At 42.5% G+C, this 13,331-nt stretch overlaps 4 protein-coding genes across 4 annotated transcripts; 3 read left to right on the top strand and 1 right to left on the bottom strand.

The window, feature by feature from the left end:
- Positions 1-272: 272 nt before the first annotated feature.
- Positions 273-3,489, top strand: BCIN_05g04260 (hypothetical protein). The gene is made up of 2 exons (XM_001559746.2): positions 273-814; positions 890-3,489. Exons 1-2 carry the CDS (start codon positions 380-382, stop codon positions 3,362-3,364), a joined length of 2,910 nt encoding a protein of 969 aa, XP_001559796.2. The 5' UTR covers positions 273-379; the 3' UTR covers positions 3,365-3,489.
- A 913-nt stretch (positions 3,490-4,402) lies between these two features.
- Bclys1 lies at positions 4,403-5,787 on the top strand. Its single transcript, XM_001559745.2, has 3 exons — positions 4,403-4,505; positions 4,556-4,774; positions 4,829-5,787. Exons 1-3 carry the CDS (start codon positions 4,472-4,474, stop codon positions 5,692-5,694), a joined length of 1,119 nt encoding a protein of 372 aa, XP_001559795.1. The 5' UTR covers positions 4,403-4,471; the 3' UTR covers positions 5,695-5,787.
- A 2,724-nt stretch (positions 5,788-8,511) lies between these two features.
- On the bottom strand, positions 8,512-10,684 carry BCIN_05g04280 (hypothetical protein). The gene is made up of 3 exons (XM_001559743.2): positions 10,173-10,684; positions 9,543-10,090; positions 8,512-9,483 (listed from the first exon to the last, which is right to left on the bottom strand). Exons 1-3 carry the CDS (start codon positions 10,584-10,586, stop codon positions 8,661-8,663), a joined length of 1,785 nt encoding a protein of 594 aa, XP_001559793.1. The 5' UTR covers positions 10,587-10,684; the 3' UTR covers positions 8,512-8,660.
- A 623-nt stretch (positions 10,685-11,307) lies between these two features.
- Positions 11,308-13,151, top strand: BCIN_05g04290 (hypothetical protein). The gene is made up of 2 exons (XM_024693002.1): positions 11,308-12,543; positions 12,600-13,151. The coding sequence occupies exons 1-2, from the start codon at positions 11,422-11,424 to the stop codon at positions 13,029-13,031; spliced, it is 1,554 nt and encodes a 517-aa protein (XP_024548787.1). The 5' UTR covers positions 11,308-11,421; the 3' UTR covers positions 13,032-13,151.
- The last annotated feature ends 180 nt before the right edge of the window (positions 13,152-13,331 follow it).

Below are 13,331 nucleotides of genomic sequence, written 5' to 3' on the forward strand. Positions count from 1 at the left end.
CCTATACCCAGCAGATATTGATGCGAGGAAGGTCCATCATTCTGCATGGTAACAAACGAGAAGACGCTCAGTACAACCACAGTACAACCACAGTACACAAATGATCCAGTATCATATCACACACTCACTTTTTGGGGTCGTCTGAAGTTGAGGTTTCATTTTTGACTTATCTACTCGTCCCGTCTTTCTACATTTACAGCTTTAACACGGCTTTCCTTGCTTGATACACAACGAATACGGCATCAACCCCGTCTGTCCAGTCAATCAGAAACGGACAATCAGAGACAAAAGCCTATATAACAATCGCCTTTCAAGAAAAACAAAACAAAAACACTTCAGCTGAAAATAGCATCACAACAAAAGTAACCATCTTCCAATTATGGAAGATGGCAGCCAAGGATCTCGAAGAAGTCGCATGACTTCAACCACAACTCGCATGCCACTCTACCATGATTCCGCGACCAATTGTTCAAGTAACAATACGAGAACAAATATGGCAACGCCTACTATCTCGTCGCAGAGTACGAATAGTTCGAGTGCGCACTTGCCTTTAGGGTCAGGGAGAGCGAGTGCGCAATCGGGTGGTGCGGCTTTCTTGCAAGAGAGGTTGAGGGAGAGGAAGGGCAGAGATAGAAGATTGAGTGGGGACTTTAGTGGGAGTGGAATGATGGCCAGGGAGGTTCAAAGTTCGCCGATTCATAGGAGAAGTGGTGGGAGTGGGTTTGTGCAGGAGAGGGAAGAGAGGAGGCCAAGTTCGAGTGGAGTGGGTCAGCCGCAGGGGAAGAAGGCTATGGGGGTTAAGCAAATGGAAGAGGTGAGGATGCCATTACAATCAGTCGATGTTCTGCTTTGAAGATATGAATGCTAATTTCTTTTAACACCATTACAGACAGTCTCAACCTTACACAAACAGAATTTCGATCTCAAACTGGAGCTTTTCCATCGACGACAGAGGCAAGAAATACTAGAATCGGAAGTGGAACAGTTGAGGAATCAAGTCAAACAGCAGGCAGAGGTACAAGAAATCAATGACGCATTACTCAAGGAGCTGGAGAAACGAGACCAGGCAGTTGAACAAGCTGTTGGTCTCATTTGCGAACTGGAAGCTAAAGTTGAGAGGCTGCTGCAGGAGCGAGAAGATGTAAGAAATTACGAGATACAGTACGGAAATGACTTCTACGATCACGGCAACGCGAATCAAATGCCGAGCTCACCTCCGATCTTTGACAGAGACACGACAAGTACTCCTAGAGTCAGAGATGCTACGGTGCGAATTGCTAGGATGCCTTCTTTTTTATCTGAGCAGAGCGAAGGTGTAGAAGCTTTGAGGAGCTTATATCTTCCTAGCAGTAATAGTTTTAGCGACATTGCTCTTCCGAAGCTGCTAGAAGAAGGTAGTGAAAGTGGAATGGCCAGTCCTTCGTTAAGCGTTTTGAGTGAGAGTTCATTCTTGAGTGTCTACGGAGAGAAGTCACCGCTTGTGGTGAATGAAGAAGATTATGACTCTCCGTCTCCAAAACAACATCGTCGAACTAGCTCATCAGTGGAAAAGTGGATTGACGAACGTCCAGCTTCAACTATGCCTATGAGAATACCATCGCCTTCATCTCAAAATAGTGGTCGAAGAAGTCGCTTCTTATCAATGAACTATGTTGCCGCATCTCCGTTACAACGTCTGGAAAAACTTAGGAGTAATCTGGAAAAGCAATACAGCAATAGTACAAGTATGCGACTCAAAATTGGATGCGACAAACGAAACAGTGTCCAGGAGAGGCGACAATTTCAGGAGGATAATAGTAAGCTCACGACCGATGGGAATAGTTGCGAAGCAGCCCAGAAATTACCACCTACACCAGATACTATCAGCACCGGCACTTTGAGAAGTCACAAAGAATCCGATGAAACTCTGAATCAAAGACATCAAACAAATGAAGATGAGGTAACATTTCTTCATAGTACATCAACATTTTCGGTACCACCTGCTACTTATAATCCATACCAATCGACTGCATCTATGCGACCACGTAGTGCTGGAGAAACCGTAACAAGTCGACGCGAAGGTCATGGCTGGGATACCGAAACACTGGAAACAGATGACGTAGATACTTTCACCAACTATAGCACTGATAGCGTCGCTGAAAGTTCCAAGATACACCCTCCAACTCGGCAACCTCGGGGAGGGAATCAAACGCCGGAATTCTTTTCATTCAATACTACGTCTCGCGAACGAGATACTATAAGAGCTTGGGGCGGTGATGGCATATTCAATGATCATCCCGCAACACGTATTCCAACCGGTGCAAATTCCCGTTCTCGCGATTCAAATAACGTAGCGCAACGTTACGAAGTGCTACGAACAGTATCGCAAGCTGATTCTCATCCTCGGAGTGATGGTACCGTTATAGCCGACTACCCGGATCACAGGCCGCAACCTAGAATCGAGGAGCGTCGAGAGAGACGTGCTAGGGAACTAGAAAGATCTTCTACGCCTTTAGATGAAAAGACAGCCAAACCACCTGCTCCGGATCGAAGATCTTCACTCGCAGCCGCTACATCCAAGTTAAGGAAGCACGCCCCATCTTCTATCAACACGAGCCATGATTCCAACACCAAGATGCCACTTGCTCCTGTGTCTACGAGTATCCCAAATACACCTTCTAGAGAAACTTCTAAGGAGAAAGAAGGAGGCAAGGAAAAGGATTTCAGGCGACTACTTCCCGCAAGACTCTTCTTCGGAAGATCAGATACTGCACCAGTTGTTAATACTTCACATTCGAATTCAAGATCGAGTTCTAGTTCCAACTCTAATCTAGACCGTAGGACGAAATATCAGACTATGCCTGCTGCAAGGCATGGGAATAGATATATTAATCGATCGGCATTGGGTGATTATCAACTGGATGGTAGTGAAGAGAGTGGTAACAGAGTTGGGAGAAGTACGTATCATGAAGAAGATGAAGTTGCACTTGAGAAAGAGAGAAGTGCTACTCCGCCACCTATCTCGAGGAATAGAACTCATTCAGCGCAACTTCAACGAGAGCTGGTGGGTAGACCGAAGAGTGCGTGTGGCCTTGTGATGGATAGGAGGGAATTTGGAGAAGATGGCGCGAATGATGAGGACGAAGTATCGACAGCGGTCATCTCCGGTGTGGGTGATGAGAGGAAGGGTGTTAAATCGGGCATCGGTAAAGAAAGACGTGAGAACTGCCACGTGAATATGGCCGAAGAGAATAACAAGGAAAATGATACAGCCAGAGATAAAGACAACAATAATGATGCTACAATAGGTCATGGAAGGAAATGGTTTGGTCTTTCGCACAAGACTGTTCTCGGAAGATCGGCAAGTGTTTCGAAGGGACGTTAATTGCTTGATTATCTTCTCGGTTAGGGATAGGGGATTACACATTCTTTATAATCTTTGTTTTCTCTTTTCTTCTTGGGGTTGGGGACTGGGATGAATTTCCGGGCGTATGAATGATTTTGACGACAGGAAGTTCGCGGATACCAGGGCAATAAGGGCGTGAGATGCACATGGCGCGCTTTTGTATACCATAAATACCCTTTTCATGAATACTGGATGAAAGTTTGGGAACGGAGAGCTTTGACCGATAATACCAGCGACGAAAATTATAATTGTTATCGAGGAACTGGGCAGAGGTCCTTTGGGGTCGTGTTGGTGATTTATGTGATATTTTTGATGATGTTGGGTAAGCTTTGGTGCTAGTGTATGATTATGTGTTTGTTCTAAAGTGATGAAGTGACTTGATTGATACTAGCGACACTAATAACGTTGCTGAATAGTTGGTATTTATCAGTATTATCTATTAAAGTTGCTAATACTGACAAAATGCGCTGTTGAGCAAAAACTGGGGGAAATGAGCAAATTGGACAAATTAATGATACATTTCGGAACTTCCACTGGTGGGTATATATGTGGATTGACAGGACACTGCAAGAATGAAATTGGAACTATTTTCTAACATGTCGATTCGTCTATCTCGGAAATTGTTACAATCATTCATTGGAGATTGAACGATGAAAAGATAGATTTTGATATTCTACAACTGAAGAGTGAATCTGTTAGAAACATCGAAAGCTGGGAAGTGTCCTTCCTGTCGGTTCTATGGAATGTTCTTCCGTTCCAATAATCTAATCAATCACCTCTCCACCTTTCTAAATCCTTAAAGATCCGCGTGAATATCTAAACCGATCCAATAAGTATTCGAACTCCAGAGGCATGTTTTGGTGTCGATGATGTTTAACGTTCGATGTTTGCTCCAAAGTGTGGAGTCCCAGAGCAGTGAAGTGAAGTTTGATGGAAGGTGCGATCCCGGAGGCGGTGACATGGATAATTGGATGACTCAATGGGGCAGAAAAGTATCCCCCTCACCAAACAAAACTTGAAGTTGTGAATAGACTCGAAAACTTCAATTAAGATTCAAATCACAAGTCACAAATCCATTATTTCATCATGTCTGGAACTACTCTTCACCTACGTTCTGAGTGTAAGTAATCAATAGCATAATGCTTCGCCACCTACTAATGCGATCATCAGTGGGCAAAGCTCTTGAGCATCGATCCGCTCTTACCCCCACCACCGCCAAAGCTCTCATCGATGCTGGATACACAATCAACGTTGAGCGCAGTCCAGAGCGTATATTCGACGATGAAGAGTTCGAGAAGGTTGGTGCTACTCTTGTGCCAGAGAACACATGGAGACAAGCACCAAAGGATCACATTATCATTGGGTTGAAGGAACTGCCCGTCGAAGAATGTGAGTCTCTGCTTGAATTGAGATCAATGGAAGCGTCTAATAGTTACCTATAAGTTCCTCTCGAGCATGTTCACGTACAATTCGCACATTGTTATAAACAACAGGGCGGCTGGGACACTGTTCTATCACGATTCCCTCGTGGAGGTGGAACTCTCTTAGATCTTGAGTTTTTGACAGACGACAGAGGCAGAAGAGTTGCAGCCTTTGGATACCATGCTGGATTTGCTGGTGCAGCATTGGCACTCGAAAATTGGGCGTGGCAACTCACCCACCCAGCATCCGAGCCCTTCCCAAGTGTATCGAGCTACCCCAACGAAGATGAATTGATTGTGGATGTTAAGAAGGCAATCGCAGCTGGACAAGAGAAGACCGGCAAGGCACCACGAGTTTTGGTTATTGGTGCATTAGGCAGATGTGGAAGTGGAGCAGTTGACCTCTGCTTGAGAGCTGGTGTGCCAACCGAAAATGTGTTGAAGTGGGATATGGCCGAGACCGCTAAGGGAGGGCCATTCCCAGAGATCGTTGAGAGTGACATCTTCATCAACTGCATATATCTCATGTCCAAGATTCCAAACTTTGTCGACATGCAAAGCCTCGATACCCCAAACCGCAAATTGTCAGTCGTCTGCGATGTCAGTGCTGATACCACCAACCCCAACAACCCAATTCCAATCTATACTGTTGCAACCACATTTTCAGAGCCAACTGTTCCAGTTGAGGTCAAGGGAGAACCAAGATTAAGTGTCATCAGTATTGATCACTTGCCAAGTTTATTGCCAAGAGAGGCAAGTGAGGCATTTAGCAAGGACTTATTACCAAGTTTGTTGTCTTTGAAGGATTGGAGAAATACTCCAGTCTGGGCCAAGGCAGAGAAGTTATTCCAGGAAAAGGTTGCTACTTTGCCCAAGAACGAGGCATGAGAAATAAACACAAAAGCGTCTTTTAGCATTAGCAATATGATACAATAAAAAATAGAACATTGGCTATTATCTAGCAATGCTGGACTCACATCATGGCTCAAACTCAGTATGAACCCAAATCTGCAACTACATGGAGCATAAACTATGAGTAGTGAGTAGATGAGATGTAGATCATCAAGTGCCCTCACATTATACATTATATTTGCTTGAGACAATGAACACAACTGAAATACCGAGCGTAATTGAGACATTTAAACAAATTGGAATATTCAAACACTGGAAACATTTAAATAATTTAGGTGAGATATTCTAATGACTTAAAAATGTTGAAGCAATTTGAAATAATAAATACAGCTGAAATAATAAACAAAATTAGAATATTCAAACAATGTAGGATACTCAAATTATTTAGGATATTCAAATAATCTAGAACATTCAAACAATTTAGAATAATTAAATAATTTAAAATACTCAAATCATTTAGAGTATTTAAATCATTTAGAATACTCAAATCATTTAGGATATCCAAATAATCTAAAACATTCAAACAATCTAGAATATTAAAATAATCTAGAATGCTAATACTAGCGCGCCAGAGTACCCTAGGTATATATCAATAGCTTCTACATAGTATAATGAGAACTTCATCCTTCTTTCACATTATTTATATACCAATTGGTAGCAAGTCTTTAGTGGTACGCGAATACTAGTGCACCAGAGTACCCTAGGTACATATAAATAGCTTCTACATAATACAATGAGAACTTCGTCCCTTTTTCACACTTTCTTCTTTACAATTGATAGCAAGTCCGAGTTACTATCTGTCCAGCATACACATTCGTATTAGGACACCACCATACCTCCAGGATTGAGTTCTACTACATCAACCATACTTATCAACGATAGCCAACGCTTTCGACATATACACCTTTCTCTTGATCAGATGTACAACAATTCCTAGTCAAATCCCGCCTGTCCTCCCTATGACAGACGCTTCACAAGAGACTGTTCAGACGGCGCAATTGCTTCACCTTGTTCGCGTACCAATACTCATCAACTCCAAGCTAACGCCGATAGTTAGGATTACTTCTTTACTATGGCACAAATACAATTCCTAAAGCACAATTACAGCGAGGATCAGTCATCGTGTAGCACGCAACGCTACGGTAGCGTAGCTTATGTAACGGATACACAACGGATACCTATAAGTAGCGTAGTCTCTCTAGATAGTAATGATACAGCTTTTGCAACCTTACTATATTTGCTCTACACATCAGGTTTGTTGAATCAATATAGTCAATGGAACGAGAATCAATAGGGGATCAGGGGGTTGTTAGTAAAGAATAATGGTTGCTTTATATTTGTTTACTTTTAATTTCTTTGCCTTTTTTAGCTTTGGTTTATGTAACTATTCCTATGAGAATATAGGGAATATTTCTCGAGGGGGGCATTTGGTACGCGAATACTAGCGTACTAGAGTACCCTAGGTATATATAAATAGCTTCTACATAGTACAACAAGAATTTCGTTCTTCTTTCACACTTTCTTCTTTACATTTAGTGACTATTTGTTCGAAATACATATTCGTATTAGAACACAATCATACCTCCGGGAGTGAGTTTTCTCATACCCATCATACTTATCAGCGACATTCAACGTTCTCAAGATACACATCTTTCTCTTAATTCATATATACTATTATTCGTGGCCAAAAATTATTTAAAATATTCAAATAATCTACAGTATTTTTTTTAAAAATATTCAAACAATATAGAATGCTCAAATTATTTAGGATATTCAAATAATCTAAAACATTCAAACAATTTAAAACATTCAAACACTCTAGAATATTTGAACAATCTAGAGCATCTAAAATATTCAAACAATGTAGAGCAGTCAAATAATCTAGAACATTTAGATCACACAAAATATTCAGACGATTTACGGAAAGCAATTATATCCATCCATCTACAAACTAACAAAATCAAGACAAAAGAGGACCAATCCATCTCACACAAGTGGTTCATTGGATTTCAAAGGTTTGGGGAAGAAAAAAATTGACAAAAAAAAAGAAGCGGCACCCTTTGATCTCAGATTTAAACTGAGTATGGAATGAAAGAATGTTCTGTAGAGAACCTTCTAATAGGAATCGAACCAATATCTCCGGAATCAAAATCCGACGTGCTAACCATTACACCATAGAAGGGATTGTCGCCAAATTAGATATGTGCAGCACGTCAGTTTAATAATATAAAGGAATTGTGCGTGCTAGCCCTAATACACCCCACACAAAGTGGCAACTCTTGGAGGGGCTGTCAGCACGTGATAGTGGGGGTAATTGCAAGTTGGTGTTGAGGTAGAGTGGAGAATGACTTTGGGGAACTGAGACGAGGGAAATTTCTTTTGGATTACTTGAGATTTAGTCAGTATGATGTATGTTACATTGTAGCAGGATAGATATTTTTAGGCGACGACTAGCTTTGAGGTCTCGCTTGACTGTCTGCACCTTCCATATATATCACGATCCTTTCCTCGACTCCATTTCTATGGTAAACAGCTTGCGGGTATGTGTTCAAGTCTTCTCGAACATTTGAATATTTTGCAATATTCAAATTGTTTCGGACATTCAAGTCTTTTGCAATGTACAAATCCTTTTGGACATTCAAATCATTACAAATTTCAGAATTATGTTAGATCGCTATGTATTTACACTATTTCAAGCATTTAAGTCATTGTATACATTTAGATCCGTTCATTCATGCGAATCATTTTGAACATCCATATGCCCGCTTTAGAATCTGGCCTTAAAATGACCATTGTCTATTCAATTATTCATGTATTTTATCCCCGAACCTAAAGGTATCCCAATATTAATATGGCCTATCTAATCCCAATCCAACCAGCCTTTTATGTGTTCACCATAACCCATACCGCTTATTTTAATACTTCAAATCATATATCAAAATCTACCCAAGTAAAGCCCAATACAAACTCCCCACCGACGTTGCTCCCGCAAAAATCATTGCCTCTATCATAAAGGCTGGCGCGAGATACGATGTAACCCATCTCGCAACCGCCGCTCCCACAAAGCCCATCCAAATGACCACTGCAGTCGTACTCCACAGGTTATCCCAACCTGCAAACCTCGATTTCTTCTGTTCATTCGCACTTCTCATGCTCGTTCCCCATCCCCCCTCTAAGACCGTAACAACAGACCAGAACATGATTCCCGGTAGAGGCAGTTGATAGAATATCTGAGAAAGAACGAGATATTTAATACTAGCCACGTGTGATTTATTACGCCAAAAGTTGTAACATGTACATAAAGCCACACGGAGAACGAAATCCCAGGATTGGAATGCATGGACTGTGTAACCTGTGAATACGTAACGAATAGTAAAGACACCAATAATCAATGGTCCATAGAAACGACGCATAGCTGTTACGAAAAGGATGACACCGTGGATAGAGTAGATTTGCGGATATTGGAAACATTCGATATGAGTAGCACGGGCCCAACGCATTTGTTGGAGGAGCCAGCGAAGAAGTGTGGTAGGGGTATCGGTGGAAGCGAGCGCGGAGGTGTTAAAGGTTACTTTCCAGTTTTGGAGGAGGAGATTGGTAGTTAGATGACGATCTTCGTTGACGACCGTTTTGACTCCAAGAGAAGTCTGTGTGTACCATGGCAGAAGAATAGACTCAAGGGCAATAAGACGAAAAGCGGCACATGGACCAGGTTGACAGTCTACAGCGTCTACGGCTCCGGTTTGTCCACGTGTAATAGCTAACCTGCAATGCGTCATTAGAAATCGAATTCTTTCATATAATCAGATAAATGAATGACTTACTCAGACCAATAAGCTGCACTACCCAAAGCTGCAATTGCACTCTCTTGATCATTATGAATGCTCAGCGCTGAGCAACTTCCTCCAATTAACGGATCCGCAGACATACACCCGACTGTTTGGTACAAAGTATCCGGATAAACGATGGTGTCAGAATCGCTAGTCCACAAGTATTCAATGTTGTTCGCATGTCCCAATGCCAACGCGAAAACCATATTGGTAAACATGATATCTTTCTTGCATTTATGGGGTTGGTAAAGACATATTGGGTGAAGAGATTTGGTTTTTGAATCGCGGGACGGTGATAGAGCATTATGTTCACGAAGGGTTGTGAGCGCTTTTTCGAATACAGTGCGAAAGGCATAGGCATGGGCTTCGGATAGAAGAGCGGGGGGGACATCTGTGGAGTCAAATGCTGTAGGTGTGGATGCCCATTTTGTGGATGAGGACTTTTCGTCATAAAGTTCGCGGGTGATGTAGTTTTGAGCAATGCGGACAGCGAGAGGACCATATGGTTCTTCAATGTGAATTTTTAGAAGATCTGGAAATACCTTCAGAAGAATAGTTGTTAGTCTTTTTGTGTTTCTAGACTACTGCTGAGCAGTTTTGGGGGTTGGGGTAGGGAATACACACTTGCTGTGCCACAGAAACCATCTCCATATCTCCATCATGATCCCCATCGATTCCAATGAGCATAATATCTAGGCCCGGGGAATTATGATAACTCTGCAAACATCTCCTCCACAGGTTTGCCTCCTCACGATATCCCACTACAGAAGCAATACACCTCGCAGCCACGTCATCTTTTGTCTGAACTCCCTTCTCTGCATCTTGTAAAGAAAGTTTCTGCTCCAATTGTTTGACTCTTTCCACGTTTTTTCTGCGATTAATCTCCGCTAGGGAAATCTGCCATATGCTTTCAAAGGTGATTGGGGCAAATGTGACAAATCTTCTGAAATAACGGAAAATGAAAAAGAATGTGACGACGCAAAGAATGCTGTTGAGGATTTGCCTATGAAAGGACGGTAATACAGGTACCACAGCCATGGCTCCTCTTTCACACTCAAAGAATTTAATCTGATGGCACAAACGAGTGGGTGACCAAAAGAATGTATAAAATAGCTTTGAACAATGAAAAGAGTGTCACTAGAACATTTTCTACTGCAGCCCATGCAGCTAAGTCTTTATACTTATGGTGATCATATTGGCTTGACCTTGTCTCTCCTTGCTAGGCTAATCGGTCAAGTCGCGGGACTTTAGAGCTTAGTATTTTAGGATGACGATCAAAATAAAACAATTTTTGTCGTCTACTCCGTATACAGGGAAGCACATACTAGGTAACGAGTGTAGGCAGGAAGGCAACAAACCTTAGTGTGCTGCATCAAGATGAAATGGTAATTTCTGCTAGCCTCCCATGTCATTAAAACCCTTCGAGAACTTTTTGACTACAAGGTAGCATTTGGTAGCCTTGCATATGGCCCATTGTAATTGGGTTGATCATAGAGTAAGAGTGGGGATAGACTGAATCACTCCGTGCAGAATTCCGAGGGAGAACCCTTGATGTGCTCCAGGTTAATTCTTCACGTAAACCTTATTAATAACAAAAGCCCCTTTGTCTGACATAAGAAGTAAACCGGTGGTGGGAATGAGTAGATCAGGGCTCCCCTGCCTCATGTGGACCTTTCCAAATTCTTGGCTCGTATTGTCAACATCCTTGTATCGCATTTGTTGAAGCCCTCTACAATAATTCGTATCGCCCATAAGCATCGAATGCATAAACCCCACCGTTTCTCTGAAGATTGTTGAATCTATCAGATCTATACATATCCCTCGTCGTATATTTTCCTATGAGGATCATGGTAGATGTTGCGGCTGAAGAATAATGCTATTCCTTAGAGGTCCACGAGGTCTTGCATTGATTTTTGTCATATTGAGTTTTCTGACGGTTTATTACGGCTACTTGAGGCTTGATGTGCATCCGAAGCTACACGATGGCAAGGTCGCTGTATCACCTCATACGGAAGTTCTAGTTGAACCTGGATGGCTAGCAGACGAGAAGCCCACGAAGTCTGCGGAGAAGGTGGTGTATCCATCAATATCATCCCACCCTGAGCCCAGCGCTACACCCAACATTGCCTCTACGGTGCCAAGTCCAGAGCTATCAGTGCCATCATCTGACATTTTGTTAATCATCAAGACTGGTGCAAGCACGGCATGGCGTCGAATGCCTATGCAACTGTTAACGACATTGTCAAGTTTGCCAAACACCGTAATATATTCGGATCTCCAAGAGAATCTTTCTCATGAAATCCAGACAGTGGACGTTTTGAAAAACGTGAGCGATACTTTGCAGATACATGACACAATTGCGTACGACATATACCAAGATCTACATACCAACATTCATGCGTACAGAGAGCAAGCTCAGCTCCCGGGCGATGAACCTGAACTTCCACCCGGGGATAAGCCAGGCTGGAAACTAGACAGATACAAGTTCCTTCCCATGTTAGAGCATGCCCAGAGGAACTTTCCCGGTTTCAAATGGACTGTGTATATCGAAGACGATACTTTCGTCTTTTGGACGAATCTCCTCCGATGGCTGGCAACACTCTCAGCTGACGATGAACCGGTATATTATGGTGCTTCCGCGGGAGAAAGCAATGCGACATTTGCACAAGGAGGTTCAGGAATCGTATTCTCTCGGGCCTTGATGAAATCTATTTTCACTGGACCTAAAACTCCCACTCTGCAAGAGTATGCCAAATTCACTGCAAGCGCTTGTTGCGGCGACATGGTTCTTGGCAAAGTCTTGCGCGATCATAATGTGCTTGTAAACAGGGGGGAATATGGCCCAGTGTCATTCAGACCCGAACCACCCTGGAAAACAGGATTTGACGAGTTCTCATGGTGCAAACCAATCTTCACATTTCATCATTTGCACCAGAGAGATCTGGTTCAGCTGGCATTATTGGAACGCCAGCATAGTCAAAGTAACCTTGATTCGGTAAGTCGTCATCTCATTAATATCGTACCCTAGATAATGTTAACAAAACATGCTAGCGACCAATCATATTTCGCGATATTTTCCTTACAACAATATCACCTTACCTCAAAGACCGCCGCGACGATTGGGACAATTCCGCATCTCGTTACAAACTCACAGAAAACATCACCACAATCATCGATTACCCCTGGGGTCCACCTGCTCCCGTTGTAGAAGATAAAGGCGCTCTTCAGCAGGCTTATACTTCACCTGAAGCGTGTCTCGCGGCGTGCGTCGCGTTATCTACTTGCCGCATTTGGAGGCACGAAATCAACAACGAAAATGAGAAAAGCTGCAGTTTGGATGTGGTGGTAATTTTAGGAAGGCAAATCGAGGGACGGGCTTCATGGGATAAAAGGGTGATAAACAGTGGATGGATGATCCAGAGAATCAACGAGACGTTAATGGAGGATAAATGTGAGGTCGTTGCGTCGCCTTGGGGTTTGTGATTGTATTGACTGGGTCTGTACATTGAACAACGATTGTTTCTCACGACAATAGAATGTGAATTTAATTGAAATACGGGCATGTAAGTACTAGCGTTATTTTGGAGTTTGTCGTTTTGTTCAGGAGAGGAAAGTGCGATGGATAGAATAGGCGAACTGGTTAAGGAAGGAAAAGGGTCAAGCATAGCGTATCATGAAATGCCAAAAGAAACATTTGTGATAAAAAAAATTAAGATGAGGTTCAAAGTTTTGCTCTTTATATTCTCCGTAATGGAGTTGGCCTTTATTCCTACACTTGAGTGG

This window comes from Botrytis cinerea, chromosome 5 (genome assembly GCF_000143535.2).
Source record: "Botrytis cinerea B05.10 chromosome 5, complete sequence".
NCBI classification, from domain to species: domain Eukaryota; kingdom Fungi; phylum Ascomycota; class Leotiomycetes; order Helotiales; family Sclerotiniaceae; genus Botrytis; species Botrytis cinerea.